General features: G+C 42.6%; 1 protein-coding gene across 29 annotated transcripts in view; it reads left to right on the forward strand.

Annotated features, from left to right (window-relative positions):
• Positions 1 to 19,114, forward strand: part of ERC2 (ELKS/RAB6-interacting/CAST family member 2) — an 817,272-nt gene that overhangs the window by 223,170 nt on the left and 574,988 nt on the right. For all 29 annotated transcript variants that reach the window (XR_013541661.1, XR_013541663.1, XR_013541666.1 and 26 more), the window contains one exon: positions 12,799 to 12,873. Coding sequence is in view for 2 of the 29 variants with exons in the window: in XM_078385331.1 (XP_078241457.1) it covers positions 12,799 to 12,873 (75 nt within the window). In the remaining 27 variants the exon portion in view is untranslated. The remainder of the gene's footprint in view (positions 1 to 12,798; positions 12,874 to 19,114) is intronic.

Here is a 19,114-nt window from a genome sequence, read left to right on the forward strand (position 1 = left end):
CCAGAGAGTTCCAGAAAAATATCTACTTCTGCTTCATTGACTATGCGAAAGCCTTTGACTGTGTGGACCACAGCAAACTATGGCAAGTTCTTAAAGAAATGGGAGTGCCTGACCACCTTATCCATCTCCTGAGAAACCTATATGTGGGACAGGAAGCAACAGTTAGAACTGTTCATGGAACAACTGAGTGGTTCAAAATTGGGAAAGGAGTACGGCAAGGCTGTATATTGTCCCCCAGCTTATTTAACTTATATGCAGAATACATCATGCGGAAGGCTGGACTGGAAGAAACCCAAGCCGGAATTAAGATTGCCGGAAGAAATATCAACAACCTCCGATATGCAGATGATACCACTCTGATGGCAGAAAGTGAGGAGGAATTAAAGAACCTTGTAATGAGAGTGAAAGAGGAGAGTGCAAAAAACGGTCTGAAACTCAACATCAAAAAAACTAAGATCATGGCCACTGGTCCCATCACCTCCTGGGAAATAGAAGGGGAAGATATGGAGGCAGTGTCAAATTTTATCTTCCTGGGCTCCATGCTCACTGCAGATGGAGACAGCAGCCCTGAAATTAAAAGGCGCCTTCTTCTTGGGAGGAAAGCGATGACAAATCTGGACAGCATCTTGAAAAGCAGAGACATCACCTTGCCAACAAAAGTCCGAATAGTCAAAGCTATGGTTTTTCCTGTCGTGATGTATGGAAGTGAGAGCTGGACCATAAAGAAAGCAGACCGCCGAAGAATTGATGCCTTTGAATTGTGGTGCTGGAGGAGACTCTTGAGAATCCCCTGGACTGCAAGGAGAACAAACCTATCAGTTCTAAAGGAAATCAACCCTGAGTGCTCACTGGAAGGACAGATCCTGAAGCTGAGGCTCCAGTACTTTGGCCATCTAATGAGAAGAAAAGACTCCCTGGAAAAGACCCTGATGTTGGGAAAGTGTGATGGCAAGAGGAGAAGGGGACGACCGAGGATGAGATGGCTGGACAGTGTCTGCGAAGCAACCAACATGAACCTGACACAACTCCGGGAGGCAGTAGAAGACAGGAGGGCCTGGCGTGCTCTGGTCCATGGGGTCACGAAGAGTCGGACACGACTAAACGACTAAACACACAAACACATTTTTTTTTCTCAGCCACCTTGTTGCTCAGCTCCTTGCTATCCTGGTCCCTCTTTCAGTGCCATCAGAGTAGTGGACAACACGTGGCGCAGCAGCAGTGAACACAAATCATGTGATATTCCTCCTCCACTCTTCCCCTACTGTTGAATGGGTCCCCACATTGTAAGAAGTAAAAGAACAAAAAGGAAATACTGTATATGTTTGTTTCAAGTATAACAACTACAGTTACAACAAAAGCAGTGCAGTTGTTCCTTGTTAATTACAGTGTGGGATGTAATTAAATTACATTCTGCCTTTGCCACTGGAAAAAGGAATGCATTTAAAACAAATTCATTTTTTCATACAGATAATGAATCTATAAATAACCAGTTACCTCAAAGCTCTGATTTTGTTTCTCACTTTTTGGCCAGTTTGTCTGATTTGGTTTTCAAACTCATTGCCTAAATGATAAAGTTTAATCAAACATTTTGAAAATAAAGCAAGTATAAATGAATAAAATGCGGCTCTCATTTCCTGGCAGACTAGCCCAGGAAAAAAGTTGTGATATTAAAGTGTAGATCTGCCACATGCCTTCACTAGTGTTATTCTGGTGTCCTTAAAATAGTTGCAAACAGTGATTGCCTTGCTAATTTTCTAGGCTTATAAACAGGTCTTTTGTTCATTGTTTTTAAGCAGAAGTGAATAACTGCCTTAATGTTTCTTTTACTGTAAGCAGGAGATGTAAACTAGAAGGTAGAACATTTATTATCTAATTCTAGTTTTTGTAGAAATTGTTCTGACGAATTAGATGTTTTAGGCAATGAGATATATTAACCAATGGAATTTTAGAATCACAATTTTATAGTTTTTTACAGTCAGGATTCTATTTTTTTCCCTCCAGAGGTTTTCCCTCCCCTTTTCTCTTGATTGCAAAGTAACTCTTAGAATGCACATTTTTTAATAAAAAGCTGAATGCTCAACTTCCATTCTTGCAGAGTAATTATTCACAAAGGGAAATCATGTAAATGTCCCTCATGCTTCAGTAGGCTCCCTGTTACATGATCAATTGTGTGATCAGTCATGCAATGAGTATAATAATAAGCATCTTACAAGGAGCCTGCTGAAGCAGGAGTATGCTTGAACAGTTTCTTTTCCACTCCATATTTCAGCAACAGCACACTAGCTGTAAAAGTGACTGATAAATCAACCCAAATTAAACACTTTGAAGCCTGATTGGTATTAGTAGGAGAAAATAAGTAAATAATTACAACTGAATTTCAACATCAACTTTTTAAACCACCAATACTTGTGAATGTTAAATTTGGCTGGGTAACAGCACAATGCTGTGCATGTTTCCTCAGATGCATTTTCTGATCTTCTTCAATGGACCAAACTTCCTGTTAAATATATTTAGGATTGTAACTGATGTGGGGGCATAATAACTGTGATGTTATAAATCTATTGCATTTATTTCTTTATTTAACTTATATAATACCCAGTAATGTGATATGCACTCTCAGAATGGTTAACAACCAATACAGATAAACTTCAGATAAGACAATGCCAATTACAAGCATTTTTTAAAAATAAATTACACATAACTCGCCATATTTGGCATAAGTAAAAAAAAACATTTAGACACCAAATCTCACACATTTATATATATATATCCCACCTATCTGGTCAATTACGACCACTGTAGGCGGCATTAACAAAGTACAGCTTTAAACAGTTCTGTTTTAAGTAGCTTCTTAGAAACTGGATAGCAGGTCACCTGGCAAACCTTTATTAGTAATTTATTCCAAACATTGTTGTTTAGTCGTTAAGTCATGTCCGACTCTTTGTGACCCCATGGACCAGAGCATGTCATGCCAGGCCCTCTTGTCTTCCATTGCCTCCCGGAGTTAGGTCAAATTCATGTTGGTAGCTCCGATGACACTGTCCAACCATCTCGTCCTCTGTCGTCCCCTTCTCCTCTTGCCTTCCCACTTTCCCAACATCAGGGTCTTTTCCAGGGAATCTTCTCTTCTCATGAGATGGGCAAAGTACTGGAGCCTCAGCTTCAGGATCTGTTCTTCCAGTGAGCACTCAGGGTTGATTTCTTTCAGAATTGATAGGTTTGTTCTCCTTGCAGGCCAGAGGATTCTCAAGAGTCTCCTCCAGCACCACAATTCAAAAGCATAAATTCTTCAGCGGTCAGCCATCTTTATGGTCCAGCTCTCACTTCCATACATCACTACAGGAAAAACCATAGCTTTGACTATGCGGATCTTTGTCGGCAAGGTGATGTCTGTGCTTATTTAAGATGCTTTCTAGGTTTGTCATCACTTTCCTCCCAAGAAGCAGGCATATTTTAATTTCATGACTGCTGTCACCATCTGCAGTGATCATGGAGCCCAAAAAAGTAAAATCTGTCACTGCCTCCATATCTTCCCTTTCTGTTTGCCAGGAGGTGATGGGACCAGTGGCCATAATCTTAGTTTTTTTAATGTTAAGCTTCAGACCATTTTTGTGCTCTCCTCTTTCACCCTCATTAAGAGGTTCTTTCATTCCTCCTCACTTTTTGCCATCAGGCTGGTATCATCTGCATATCTGAGGTTGTTGATATTTCTTCCAGCAATCCTAATTCTGGTTTGGGATTCCTCCAGTCCAGCCTTTCACATGATGTATTCTGCATATAAGTTAAATAAGCAGGGAGACAATATACAGCCTTGTTGTACTCCTTTCCCAATTTTGAACTAATCAGTTGTTCCATATGCAGTTGTAACTGTTGCTTCCTTTCCTGTTGTGGTAACAAAATGAGAAGGCTGATAGGTTAGGTGATCACCAGATAAATTAGGATAGCAAAAAGTCTTATTCCTGTCGTCGGGGGAGTTGCGTATAATATCTGCCATCCCCAGGCACGGGGAGAGTGACTGTGTCTGGGAGAATTTCTGGCTTGCACTCCCTCAGCCTTTTTCAGGACTGGGACCCTGCTGCTACTGCTGCTGCTGCTGCTTCAGGCCACCCCACCCCCTTCCACAACATCAGCCACCTGGCTGGGAGGGAGGAAGGCCATAAAAGCCGGAAGCTTGTGCCAGGGCTCTCATAGACCAGCGTTCCTGTCATCGAGGGAGTTGCCTATAATATCTGCCATCCCCAGGCACGGGGTGAGTGACCGTGTCTGGGAGAATTTCTGGCCTGCACTCCCTCGGCCTTTTTCAGGACTGGGACCCTGCTGCTACTGCTGCTGCTGTTTCGGGCCACCCCACCCCCTCCATAACACCAGCCACCTGTTTGGGAGGGGAGGGAGGCCATAAATGCCTGGGTGGCATTCTCGGTGGAGACCTTCCAGCAGGGAACTTGGCGGTTTGGCGTCTGGGGCTGGTGGGATCTCCTGACAGAGTGGGTGAGCGGAGCGTCGGGATCGGAGCCAGCCAGGAAGGCGCACGCCTGCTGCGAGAGCCAGAGGGAGCCGTGGAGAATGGCAGGGACTGAGCTTTTTCCAGCCTGGTCTTTGGTGTCTCTGAACCCACGTGTGTATAACATTGCGAACCCCGAGTCAAGAACTGAGAACTGTAAATCAGTGCTGCCACCAACACCACTAAGGACAAGGCTATGTGGCGGAGAAAGTTAGTAGGGGATAACCATCGTGGGTTTTTGTAATTAAGGGTTTTATAAATCCTATTTTAGTTAATTCTGGTATTGTTATTGATGTATATTGATGTATATTATTTTTATTTTGTTGTATTGCATATGATTATGTTTTTTACTTATTTTGATGATTTGATTTGCTTATATTAAGTTTCTAAAGTTTATACATTCTTTTTTCTTTTCCTCTTTCTTTTTCCTTTTTCCTCCCTTTTTTCCCCCTTCTTTGTCATGGAATGGAAGGCCTGCTCCCCCAGTGAGGGGCCCCAAAATATTTCTGTGATCATGGGTAGGGGAAGATATGGCATTGGCGCCGTTCCTGCTCATGTTAGAAGAACAATGGACAGATGCTTGAAAGCTGTGCATTGTTCTGAGACGGTGACCAACCCCCAGAATCGAGGTAGCCAGACCAGTCGTCCCTCCACTCTATGCCTGGTGCTGTTGAACACCAGGTCTGTATCCAACAAGGCACAAGTAATGCATGACCTTATCTTGGAGCAGGATGCAGACCTGGCTTGCATAACCGAAACATGGATTGGCGGAGAGGGAGGTCCCCCTCTAGCACTCATCTGTCCGCCCGGTTATGCTGTCCAGCACCAGGGTAGACTGGAGGGTCGGGGGGGAGTAGCCATTGTCCACAAATCCAACTTGGAGGTCGCTAGGCGCTTCTCAGTGGTAAAGCCGGGTCTTGAGGCCCTCCATGTGTCGATTGGGGCCAGGGATGGTATTGGGATCTTGCTGGGCTACCGTGCTCCCCGCGACCCAGCCATTTCCCTACCGGAGCTGGTGGACTTTGTCTCCGCGGCACTGCTGGGTTCCCCGAAGCTACTAGTTTTGGGGGATTACAACGTGCATGCGGGGGCAGAGACTTCCGGGCCAGCTCTTGAGTTCTTGAAGACCATGGCCTTCTTGAACATGTCCCAACATGTTAACGGCCCCACCCACGTGGGTGGCCACACACTTGACCTGGTTTTTTCCACTAATGGGAGCGAGAGTGGTCCGATGGTGACTGACCTCGAGTCGGTACCCTTCTCATGGTCGGACCACCACCTAATAAAATGCACCCTTAAAATGGCTCTCCCTCCTCGCAGGGAGCAGGGTCCTATTGTCATGGCCCGCCCTCGAAGGTTACTGGATCCGATTGGATTCCAGGAAGCCATGAGAAGTGTACCAGCTGACCTGTCTGGCGCTCCTGTCGAGGCTCTGGTTGACGGCTGGTATGCCGCAGCGACTAGGGCCGTAGACACGATAGCTCCTACACCCTCTCTGCTGCAGAGACCGCCCGGCGCCCTGGTTTAATCAGGATCTTCGGGCGCTGAAGCGGGTCAGGAGATGGCTAGAGTGCAAGTGGAGAAAGGACCCGACGGATTTCAATTGGATAGCTGTCAAGGTCGCTACTAACCTTTACCTTGCCAAGGTAAAGGCTGCCAGTAGATCATACCTCGCTAACCGGATAAGCGAGGCATCCAATCAGCAGGCGGAACTATTCCGTATAGTACGCGACCTATCCGGAATTGGTTTGGGTGATGGGTCTCCCCCTAGTTTTTCGCCAAACCAATTTGCAGCATTTTTAAAATCAAAAGTGGAGGCCATCCGCTGGGACCTCTCTCCTTTTTTGAATACAGTGAGTCGAGCTGAGATGTCCAGCGCTCCGTCCTGCCCGGTGATACTTGACTCTTTTCAGCCTGTCACACCTGACTCTGTGGCCAGGGTGATTGATCGCTGCCATGCCACCACCTCCTCCTTGGACCCTTGCCTGGCCTGGCTAATCAAAGCAGCCAGGCCTTTAACAACAGAATGGGCCACGGTAATAATTAATGGGTCTCTCCTTGAGGGCAGATTCCCATCTGCCCTTAAGGAGACACTCATTAGGCCCATTAGGAAGAAACCTAGTTTGGCGGTGGATGAAATTGGCAATTATAGACCGGTCGCCAACGTTTCTTTCCTAAGCAAGGTGGTCGAGAGGGTGGTGGCCGATCAGCTTCAAGCGCTCCTGGATGAAACAGATGCCCTGGATCCATTTCAGTCGGGCTTCAGGCCGCGCCATGGTACAGAAACGGCATTGGTCGCCCTGTGCGATGACCTACTGAGGGAGGCCGACAGGGGCAAAGTGTCTCTGTTGGTTCTCCTAGACATCTCAGCGACCTTTGATACCATTGACCACGGTATCCTTCTGGAGAGGCTCTCCGAGTTGGGAATAGGTGGCCTGGCATTGGCCTGGCTCCGTTCCTTCTTGGAGGACCATCCCCAGAGAGTGCAGCTTGGGGAGAGAGTCTCGGGCCCATGGAGCCTCAATTGTGGGGTTCCACAGGGGTCGATTATCTCCCCAATGCTATTTAACATCTACATGAGGCCGCTGGGTGGGGTCATCAGGCGGTGTGGAGCCTTGTGTCATCAGTATGCGGATGACACTTAGCTCTACATCTCCTTTTTGCCAACCGCAGGAGATGCCGTTCTGTGCCTTCGGCGCTGCCTGGAGGCCGTACTGCAATGGATGCAGGAGAACGGGCTGAGGCTGAACCCGGACAAGACGGAGGTACTGAGGGTGGGTGTCCCCACAGTGGGGGGTTTGGGAAACTCCCTCTCTTTTGGGGGGTGACACTCCCTGCCAAGGATGGGGTCCGCAGTTTGGGGATCCATCTGGACCCGGCGCTCACTATGGAATCCCAGGTGGCGTCCGTGGTCCGTTCCGCCTTTTTTCATCTCAGGCGGATAGCCCAGCTGCGGCCCTACCTAGATGTGGGGGCGCTCACCACCTTGGTGCATGCGCTTGTAATCTCAAGATTAGACCACTGTAATGTGCTCTACGTGGGGCTTCCTTTGAGGCTGCTGCGGAAACTACAGGTGGTGCAGAATGCGGCGGCCAGATTGCTCAGTGGAGTGAGAAAATTCCAACATATCTCGCCCACTCTGGCCGCATTGCATTGGCTGCCCATCCGATTCCGCATCGACTTCAAAGTGTTGACGCTTACGTATAAAGCCCTAAACAGTTTAGGGCCTCGATATCTGGCGGAACGCCTACTCCCACCAAGTTCTACCCGTGTCACTCGAGCGAGCCAGGAGGTGAGGCTGAGGAGCCTAACGCCGAGGGAGGCCTGGAAGGAGAAGACAAGAAATCGGGCCTTCTCGGCGGTGGCTCCTTGCCTCTGGAACAATCTACCTCCTGGGATTCGCGGGGCTCCCTCACTGGATATCTTTAAGAAGCAATTGAAGACATGGATGTTTCGGCAGGCCTTTCCTCCAGACAATTCCTGATGTTTCTTTTCCACTGCACTTGGTTTCTATTTTTGTAAAGTTTTTATTATTTACGCTGTTGTATGTATGTATACTTTTATTACCTGATGTTAGCCGCCTAGAGTGGTCCTGAGTTGGCTAGATAAGCGGGATATAAATAAAATAAATTGATAAAATAAACAAATTAAAGAAGTCAGCCACACACAGGGATGTGTGCCAGCAGTGCTCCAGATAGGCAACTCTATGCAACGCCCCCAGGAGGACTCTCATATTAAACTTACAAACTTACAGATAGTTGACAGTATACAGATAGGACAATGGTTATATAATGCCAATTAGATTGATCAAAGAAAGGCTTTGATGTTAGCTCTCTATCACTATGAGAAAGAGGAAGAATGGGTAGCCACGCCACCAGAAGCAGCCGCATCTTGCTAGGAGGGTGTGTCCTCACTACAACAACAATGTGGCTTAGCAACCTTGGGGATGGCCCTCCCACACTGTCCCACATATAGATTTATCAGGAGATAGATAAGGTGGTCAGGCACTCCCATTTCGTTAAGGACTTGCCATAGTTTGCTGTGGTCCACACAGTCAAAGGCTTTTGTATAGTCAATGAAGCAGAAGTAGATTTTTTTAAAATTCTTTGGCTTTCTCTATAATCCACTGCATGTTAGCAATTTGGTCTCTAGTTCCTCTGCCCCTTCGAAATCCATCTTGTACTTCTGGGAGTTCTCTTTGGGATGGGTTTTGTTACTGCTTCCTGTACAATGTTACGAGCCTCCATCCGTAGTTCTTCAGGCACTCTGTCCACCAAATCTAGTTCCTTAAATCTGTTCTTCACTTCCACTGTGTATTCATAAGGGATTTCATTTAGATTATACCTGACTAGCCCAGTGGCTTTTCCTACTTTGTTCAGCTTAAGTTTGAGATTTGCTATAAAAAGCTGATGATTAGAGCAACAATGAGCTCCAGGTCTTGTTTTTGCTGACTGTTTAGAGCTTCTCCATCTTTGACTGCAGGGAATATAAACAATCTGATTTCGGTTTCCCATCTGGTGATGTCCATGTGTAGAGCTGCCTCTTGTGTTGTTGGAAAAGAGTGTTTGTGATGACCAGCTCGTTCTCTTGAGAAAACTCTTAGCCTTTGCCCTGCTTCGTTTTGAACTTCAAGGCCAAATTTACATGCTATTCCTTTTATTTCCTGACTCCCTGCTTTAGCATTTCAGTCCTCTATAATGAGAACAACGTATTTTTGGTGTCAGTTCTAGAAGGTATTGTAAGTCTTCGTAGAATTGGTCAATTTCAACCTCTTCAGCATTGGTGTATGGAGCATAAACTTGGATTACTGTGATGTTGAAAGGTCTGCCTTGGATTCGTATTGAAATCATTCTAACATTTTTGAGATTCTGAATTGAATTCGCCCATTCCCATCCATTTTAGTTCACTGATGGCCAGGATGTCAATGTTTCTTCTTGCCATCTCCTCTTTGACCACATCCAGCTTACCAAGGTTCCTAGATCTTACATTCCAGGTTCCTATGCAGTATTTTAATTTGCAGCATCGGACTTTCCTTTCACTTCCAGGCGCGTCTGCAGCTGAGCGTCCTTTCGGCTTTGGCCCATCCACTTCATTAGCTCTGGATGTATTTGTACTTCTCCTTCGTTCTTCCTCAGTAGCATGTTGTAGCTACTCGTACTTGTTCTCTACTCTTCCTCAGTAGCATCTTGGACGCCTTCCGACCTGAGGGGCTCATCTTCCATTGTCATATCTTTTAGTTTTTTGTTTCTGTCCATGGAATTTTTTGGCAAGGATACTGGAGTGGCATTGTCATTTCCTACTCCAGATGGATCGTGTTTAGTTTAGTCAGAACTCTCCACTATGACCTGTCCATCTTGGGTGTCCCTGCACGGCATAGCCCATCGCTTCTTCGAGTTACTCAAGCTCCTTCGCCATGACAAGGCAGCAGTCTGTGAAGGGGATTGGCTACATGACACATTTGTTAATGGTGTGCATTTTCCTGACATTCTGGATCTTGATTAAACATGGACATATTTTGGTACAACACATTAAACCAAAAGGCATTTTTCAAAAACTGAGTATCTCTTAAGTGTCAGATGTTTTCTTGGTCATGATGGATCAAACTGGTAGTGATACAGAGTTGCATGGCTCTCTCTATTTTTGTTTCTTCTTTCAAAACACAATGATGGGTCAGACTGGTTTCTTTTCAGGCTTGAACACTAAGTTGGAGAAAGAAGGGTGCTTGGTCTTTTCTCTGTGTCAATCCCCCAATGCAGTTTTGCTTTCCAGAACTGCTATGGAGGAGAGACATGCAGGCACTGGTTGTATTTTTATGTTTTGTACTCAACAGATAATGGTAGCTGTAGGATGTGTGTGCCTTGGATTAGGGCTGTGGCTTGGAGGGAAAAAGGTTTCTCTGATCTAAATCATCCCTCTGTATAACAGAGAAAAAAATGATGCCATGTCTAGTTTGACCGTAATATTCAGTGATGATAATGTAAAATTAAGATGGTTAAATTACTGTCTGTCAAAATATAAACTGTCTGTCATGAGTGGGAAAAGGAAGAATGAATGACATGCTCACTAAATTACTGTTTCCACCATTTCTAGAATAGCCTCTTTATATTTTTGTGGAATATAATAGTAAATTTGCTGCTTTGTGGGAGCTGGGGTTGAAACAGTGAATTCCACTTACCTATCAAGGATAGTTGACTGGTGGGGTTTGTTTTCAGGTGAATTGCTTGAGCACATGGTAATAAATTAAAGGAGGTATGATGAACCTGTGACTCTCCAGGTGCTGTCTTCAAACTCAGCCACTGGCAGCATAACCAAAGTTCAAGGATGATGGCAGATCTAATTCAATATCTGAAGGTCTATAGATATCACACCCTTGAACCACAGGTTCCCCATTTCTGTAGGCTGAGAACAGGTATGGAAGAGGATCCAGGTGTGGAAGAGGATCCAGGTAAAATCACTCAGGATTCAATCAGATGGGCATTTTTTCTGCTATTTGGTCTGCTGCAGGGACAGATTTGGCCCATTTCCCCCCAGTGATCACACAAAGTAATCACTAGAGTGAACCAAACTAACCTCAGAGTACTCCTATCTGCACCTTTTTGAGCTCCTGTCGAGGCTTCTACTTTTTTGGTGCAGGTAGGATTACTCTAGTTTAGTCCATCTCCAGCATGTACGATTTCTGGGAACAGACCAAAAGGAAGCCTTACCAGCTGTCAAGGCTTCTTCCGGTTTGATTTCCCAATATCATTAAATGGCTTAATAAGTGCTGCTCAGTGGAGGGGCATGGGAAGGGAATTTTTTAAACAAGTCTCTAATAGACTATTGCTGAGGCACTGCATTGCTTGGAAAGAAAAAAAAAGAAAAGAAAAAAATTATTTTCTTTGGCTTCTCTTAAAATACCAGTCAAGAAACTGTCCACAGCCGAATCTAGTTTCTGAAGTGGCCCTTCAGACTAACTAAATATGTATATATTATTTTTTTAAAGTGATGTGGTGCCTCAGCAATAGTCTACAAGTGTCTTTTTTTTTTTAAAAAAAAATTCACTTTACCTGCCCTTTAGCCAAGGAGCAGAGGAAGTGTTCAATTTGCCAATATCCTGAAGGGGTTCACTTATTAAGCCATGTCACAGTATCGAAAGGAGCTGGACCAAATAGGGTCACTTGAGCTCCAATATGCCATTTGAATGTGAGGATTGCACTAAATGGCATACTGCACCTCCACTCAATCCCAAGTGACCCTATTTAGGCTGCATTAGCCCGCTCCAAGTAGATGTGCTTCCAGTTATTCTTTACCTCTAGGAAGACAGTGGAAAGTTAATGAAAGAAATGATAAAGCAGTTTGCACAACCAAGTGACACAGAAGTGAAGGATTTTTACATGTGTGAGTTAAAAAAATAACTAATCAAATTGACAATATATACTGTAAGCTCTAATTTAATTTGAAAGAGGTACTTGCTGTGTTTATCATTCATTTGTAAAGCTCTGCCAAAGCCTCTAAAATGAATAGATAACATGATTGTATACATCCCCTTCATTTCAATGCTTTGCAGAGAAGAACTTCCAAGTACACTGTGTTTTCTGTCACTTATCTAATTACACATTCCTGTGTAGCAAAAAGTGTCTATTTCGTAAGCACCTTGATTCTTAAATATGTTTTGGAAGAGAGTCTAACTGAAATTAGACTAGCACCTAAGTAAATATCTTTAGGGGGTGAGATGCAGGCTCCAAAAAGATTGTGTCACAGAAGAAATGATGAGCCAACCTAATAAATCCTACTTTAGATGGTTCTGCATCAATTCCCCTTATAATTATCATTTTGAAAATGTCAAATAGGAATGAAATGTCTCTGAATTGCTTGTGTCAAGTACCAGTAGGAAAACTGTGAGTGGTGAAGTTCCACAGAAGATTTTAAATGCCATTTATGTGTTTCCTACTGTTTTTTGAATTAGCAATGTAACATACTGTAATTGAATGACTTACTACTTGATCTCTGGGCAGGGAAGCAGCCGTGTTGTAATCTCTTTTGAGTCCAAATACAACATGCTGCCTTTGTCACAGTTGACATTAATTATTGATAAAGCCTTCAGAAATAGCGCATGTGCTGTGAGCACTGCCTGTAATATAAGCTAGACAGAGCAGTGATGCTAGAGGGAATTGGAAACAGCAACGTTGTACCTGTAGCATCTGGACTTCTGTATGTCTAAACTTTGAATTCTGCTGTGAGCAGTGTCAGAGCTCTTTGATTGACCAAAGAATAGGAAGATGAATCGCCAAGCTTATTTCTATCGTGTCCCTCCACAGGAACTGCACAGAAGGACCCAACTCCAGCCTGAGCCAGCAAAGACGAAGGCTCTTCAGACAGTCATAGAGATGAAGGTATGAATGTTGAATGATTACCAGTATGCATCATTTTAGTGTGATAGCCACAACTATTGCTTGTTGGTTTTAAGGCTGAAACAGTCCTTTATTTTTATTATAAAAGAGGCACAGCTTTGCACAGCATGAGCATGTTGTATTGCCACCCACACCATGTTTCCAAGTGAGTGTACGTCTGTTAAATGTCCCCATCTTAGTATAGGTGAGTAATGCTGATGCTTCATTTTAGAAATACATAACCAAGAGGGTAAAATATTTTGCCTTCATTGTCTCCCGAAGAAGATTTTCTTTTGTTTTGCAGTCTTTTCCTGAGGAAAACCATTTTTCCACATTTTCCCCTCAGCGAAGATAGCTCTTTTCTTGAGCAACTTGCTTTTGACATATTTTTACAAGAAACCTGACAAATAGATTTTGAAGATTTTGGGAAATAGCAAAGGAAGATAATTTTGCAGTTCAATATAGCATCAAGAAAAGTTGATTACTCTTCCTTCTGTATCATAATAATTTCCTGCACCTGTTGCTATCAGTTCTTGTCTGGAAGATGATTCCTTTAGATAATGGGCATACTGTGATCTGAAAATGTATCAAGGCACATTGGTCCATTTTACAGAGTGTACACATTCTTAACATACTGAAAAGTTAGGGGGAAATAGACTTTAGGAATAGCATGTGTGTGCTAAAATACAGAGGTCAGTATCCTGTTTGCTTGCTGGTGGAGTGATGTGCTCTGCCTGTGTGGCTCAATGCAGTTTTCATTTCAGGAGATTACAGAAAACAGCCGTTGGCATGAATGGGGCTTCTCCTTGCACAAAGAGATACTGGATACCCCCATACACAACTTTGCTGCTCACCAACTGTTCATGCAATGGATGTTACACTAGTGGAGGGACTCAACAGGATACTGACCTGAACTTTTTAGATCTATCAAGTGGAAAATAATAGCAACGTATGTATATACATGATAGAATTATATGATTTCCTTTGAGCCAGCTATTTACATGATAGTAGGTAGGAGCATTTCTACTACAGAGGTTGCTTTGTGTATTTATACTGTATTTCTTTGAGGTAAGTTAGACTGAGAGATAAGTGCACTCTAAATCATTCATTTAACCAGACTGGCTCTAATTGTTTGAGTTGTTCTTAAGCTTGCACTAATTTCTAAACAATCAACAGTGTTTTGAGAGATGAAGTAAACCACAATGACAAGGGATATTACAGTTGGGTTTAATGGGGTTTACATTCCACCCCCAGCCCCGATTGGGATCCTTTTGCAGGTCCCTGTAATAGGATCTGTGGTCCAACAAAAATTGTAAATTGTGGCTTAACAAACGACAAACAAGCAAACAAACAAACAAATGGCATTGAGTGAGCTTAGTAACTTTGGACTAGTTTCTTTCTTTTAGCCAAACTTGCTTCACAGGGATGTTTATTTATTTATTATTTATTAATTATACTTATACCCCGCCCATCTAGTCATAGACTACTCGGGGCGCCTAACATTATGACAATATTTTTTCCTCACTCTTCTGTATCTCAAGATCCCTTCTATTTTACTCCCACTCTTTAACAGTGTTTGCTAGCAAACTATCCATATTCTTTGGACTATTTTCTGACTGAATTTTGTAGCCTGTAAACTTGCTGCCTGCTCTGAACTCATATCTTCCATTCCTTTCTCCAGAGCATGGAAGGATTGGCCAGGATTTTACTAAAGATTAGGGGTGTGCCATTCTTTTCTTTCTTTCTTTTTTAAAGTTCAACTCTTGAAAATTCTCTGAAATTCCCCAGGCACAATTCATGGAGTTCCATTCCACAAACCCATATCTGCCGACACTTATTTCACTCATTTATACAAGGATAAGGTCTCATTTCCTGATGCAGTGCTTCTTGAGAGGAAGCTGACACGGTGCTTCCTGGTTGTGGTAGTTCTTTGCAGTTGGGGGGGGGGCGGCATTTTTATATAGCCTGAAGGGTAGCAAGACTGCCATGTCCAGGAAGAATTGCAGCAGAAAATTTGAAATGCAATGCAGCCTTGGAGGACTTGACTTTGTGCAAGTGATTGAAATGAGGTTTGAGTCTGTGGGATGGAACTTCCAGAATTCTGACTGTCGAGTTCTGGGAGTTGAAGTCAAACAGTACACCCCTGCTGCTGATTTATAAAAGAAAATGCTTACGTCTTGAGGCTCATTAAAAGAATGACATACTTGTGGCTATTCTAGATGCATGCTAGTTCACATGACAGGGCATGTATCCATAGACACAAGCGGCACCCTATTAATGAGAGGCAATTTGCCACCAAGACTTAATTCCCCTTGTGCAAGTGTTAACTGGCAGTAAGATTGTGGCTAATAAGCTACCAGTAACATAATTACTTGCTGCCAGTTATTTTATGGGATAATGAGGGTGTAATGAAATTATTGTTCAGAAATTAGATAATGAGTAGGGTGTGTGACGAACACGGGTTCGAAAACACACGTGTAAGCTTGGACAGAGAGCAATCAGGAGTTTGCACATGCTAAAATGAGCTGAAAGAGTCCAATTCAGCCAGCCATGCTACAACACTCCTTCTCACAGGTCTGCCCACATAAGAACACCCTGGTACTCTCAGATATTATTGTGAAAAGGTCAAGTGGGCTTTGTAGTCCTTAGACTTAACTTGCACCACTGACAGGACTCTAGGTAAGCTAGGCCGAGGCAGCACTCTCAGATGACCCTATGACAAGTGTACTGTTCAGGAAACCAAATGAGTTTTATAATCTTTATTTTATTAAAGAAAAAGCATGTTACTAAGCCAAATTAAACCAAAACAAATAATCTAGCATTGTGCTGTTTAGTTACACAGATGTAGTGAAGCAAAGAAAACATGAAAAATATAAAAGAGTTCAAAAACCTTATTAAAAATACAAAAAGACATTAAAAAGAATCAAAACAGTTCCAGTCCAGGAAATCATTAGTAAAAACAAGTTAATCCAAGTTGGTTATAAAAAGGCTATAGTCCTCAGTGATCCTATATAATAAAAACCCCTAAACAAAAGTAAAAATCCATTATATGTCCCATAGTCCTTAGAAAAGTAAAATCCAGTAAATATACCATAGTCCTTACAAAATTACAAGAGCATAGTCCACATGGAGTAGTCCAAGAAAAGAAGTCCATAAAGAATATTCCATAGAACAGTCCATAGAAAATAGTCCATGCATAGTCCTTAGGAAAAATCCCATAAGTCCAAAAGTAATCCAGCAAATCATAGAAACCAGTCCATGTAGGTAGTCCCAAATGGCTGAAGAATAGGTCACGAATCACTGAAAGGTCGGTCTTGGAAAGACAATGTCCATAGGTAAAAAGTTCCTTTTTCAAGAGTAACTGGCAAGGGCCTAATGCACCTTCCCACGATGTCATCCAATCAGAGTTCGTTACTAGGCAATCAGTCCTGTTACATCACATGAATTCTTTCTCATACACAGCAGATGTTATTTGGGTTACGGTGGTTTATCAAAGAGTCACAACAATTCCCATCTATCTAATCACACAGTCCTTTCTCAGGCCTTCAGAATAACATTCTCTCTGCTCGCCTAGAAAACAACTTGTCAGCATAGCACAGATACTATATACAAAGAAACAAAATGGAACCTCTCTGGCTTATTTCTTAATTACCAAACCCATATGCCTTAAAAGATTTTAATCTTAAAAACCCATCTCATCACAGGGTGGACATTACTTTGTTGGTATAATGAGCAATGTTCTCTAGTTCTTTTCAAAATTTCTTTAGAACAGCATTTTGTGACATATGAAGGCATTTCTAGAGGCATTTTGATAGCAGTTGTTCAAGTTTTACCGTATGTCAATTTCTTACCAGTCTCAAGGTTTTTATTTTAGTTTACAGAAAGTAAAAAAACAAACAAAAAAACACATAGTAAGTAGGCAGCCAAAAATATGATGCAACTAAGAATGGGATTTTTTTAAATTTCTTGAATGAGAAATCCCATAGTTCTCTGTTCTGGGTGTTCTGCCTGATAGACAGACACTGAAATATGGTTCACCTGGGAGAAAGGTTTCAACCAGAAGGTTTTGAGGCTTACTTAAGACTAGTTTCTCCAAAGTTTTCTGTTCCTATCCCAGTGCCAGCTAAGAGCATTATTTCTGAACAGGGAACTAAAGTCTTTCGGTTGAAGCCTTCCTGCCAGATAGGCCATATTTAGGTGTATGCAAGGAGCCTGTCTGTTAGGTGGAACTCCCAGAATGAAGAATTACAGAAATCCAGAATGAAGAATTTCAAAAATCCAAATCTCCAAATACTAAAGGTAAGTTTTCATCCTGTATGGAGTTACTTAGAACAATAGAGAACTTATGTGAGGCTGTTGTTTGTGGATTATAGCTCTGCTTTTAATATCATTCTACCCAATAGGTTGTTTTTAAAAATGATCAACCTGGGATTACCTCAGGAGATCTGCATGTGGATAAAGGATTTTCTGACAGATAGGCCACAGTCAGTAAGGATGGGATCTCACCATTCTTCCACCTTGGTACTAAGTACAGGAGCTCCACAAGGCTGTGTGCTAAGTCCCTTCCTCTGTTCTCTGTACACACATGATTGCACCCCACTGTATAATACCAACACAATTATTTAATTTGCGGATGATACGACAGTGGAGGGGCTTATAAATAACAATGAGTCTGCTTATAGAAAGGAAGTACAACGGTTGATATTGTGGTGTAAAGAAAATAATCTTACACTTAACATCAAAAAAAAAAAACAACTAAAGAACTCATAATTGATTTTATGAGGAAGAGAAATGTACATTTACCACTATACATAAATGGCGAGAAAGTGGAGAGGTTTGGTAGTTTTACATTTCTGGGCACTTACATCTCAGAGGACCTCTCATGGACTATAAATGCCAACATGCTAGTGAAGAAGGCACAGAAGAGGCTTTATTTCCTGAGAATGCTCGGGAAGTTAAATTTATCTCAGCATTTACTTCTGTCCTACTATTGTAGCACCATTGAGAGTGTCCTAAGCTATGGCATTCTGGCATGGTTTGGGAGCAGCTCTGTAGCAGACAAAAAAGCTCTACAGAGAACCATTAAAATTGCCCCAGAATATCATCGGGCTCCAGCTATCAACCCTGGATGACATCTTCACATCCCGCTGTCTGAGGAAGTCACACAACATCCTTAGAGATTTTCCCCATCCTGCTCACAACCTTTTTGAACCGTTGCCATCTGGCAAAAGATACAGAACAATTAAGACTCGGACCACATGTTTTCTGAATAGTTTTTATCCCAGAGCTATAATTGCACTTAATAATGAACCACCAGCAGTGAACAGTTGGACAGTGTTATTTAGCCCGCGGTGCAGATGTTTGTGTTCTTAGTGGGGGATTTTTGGTGGGTGGGGAGTGTTTGGGGATTTTTTATGTGTGTGCATGTGGGTCTGGTCTCTGGGTGTCTGTGTGAATTTTGTTGTATGTGTATACTATGTATATACTCACAATGACAATAAATTTATTTGATTTGATTTGTAAGTAACTCGTTCTTTCTCCAACACTATAATAAGTAAAACCAAGAAATTATACTTCAAATACTGTAAACTTTCCAGTTTCCAGTTTTGTATTGCTCTTCATTCTCACAGAATTGCCAAACACTCTGGTATAGACAGTGTTTCTTGTGCAGTTAGTGTGAACACTCCATGACAACAAAGCAGCTCAACCAGGATGGAAGTAGAATGCAGGCAATTAGCTGAGAGTGAATTTTAGTGTATTCTAAATAAGATCAGAGTTCCTGAATAGAAGAAAAAGTGCCCCCCCCAAAAGGCAATAAAGTGTGGGAGGTGGAGGTTACATAGTTATTGGGACTGTTATCTATGCCTTCAGTCTCCTGCCCCCTGTACATATATGTGTATGTGTGTATAAGAGATACACACAGCTGCTAGGATATTTTGCAGAGAAATATAGTGAACATATAGCAATGTATGTACTATGGTAGACTAAAATGGGGAAAATTGCTCAATAATATGGATTAATGTTGAACAGATTTGTTTTACCACAGCTTTTAGAAGGAAATAAGATTGATTAGTATACTGATTCCTAGCATTGGTCAGGCAGACTGTTTCTAATAACCATTCCTCATTGAGCAATAAGGAATGGGTAAGGACCCTGGTGCTAAGGAAATGGCAGGGCCTACGTAACACAGGAATAAATTGGAATGTAATGTCATAAAGTGGGAGATGTGAGTGATAGAATGGAT

The sequence above is a fragment of the Pogona vitticeps genome, chromosome 2, assembly GCF_051106095.1.
Source record: "Pogona vitticeps strain Pit_001003342236 chromosome 2, PviZW2.1, whole genome shotgun sequence".
Classification (NCBI taxonomy): Eukaryota; Metazoa; Chordata; class Lepidosauria; order Squamata; family Agamidae; genus Pogona; species Pogona vitticeps.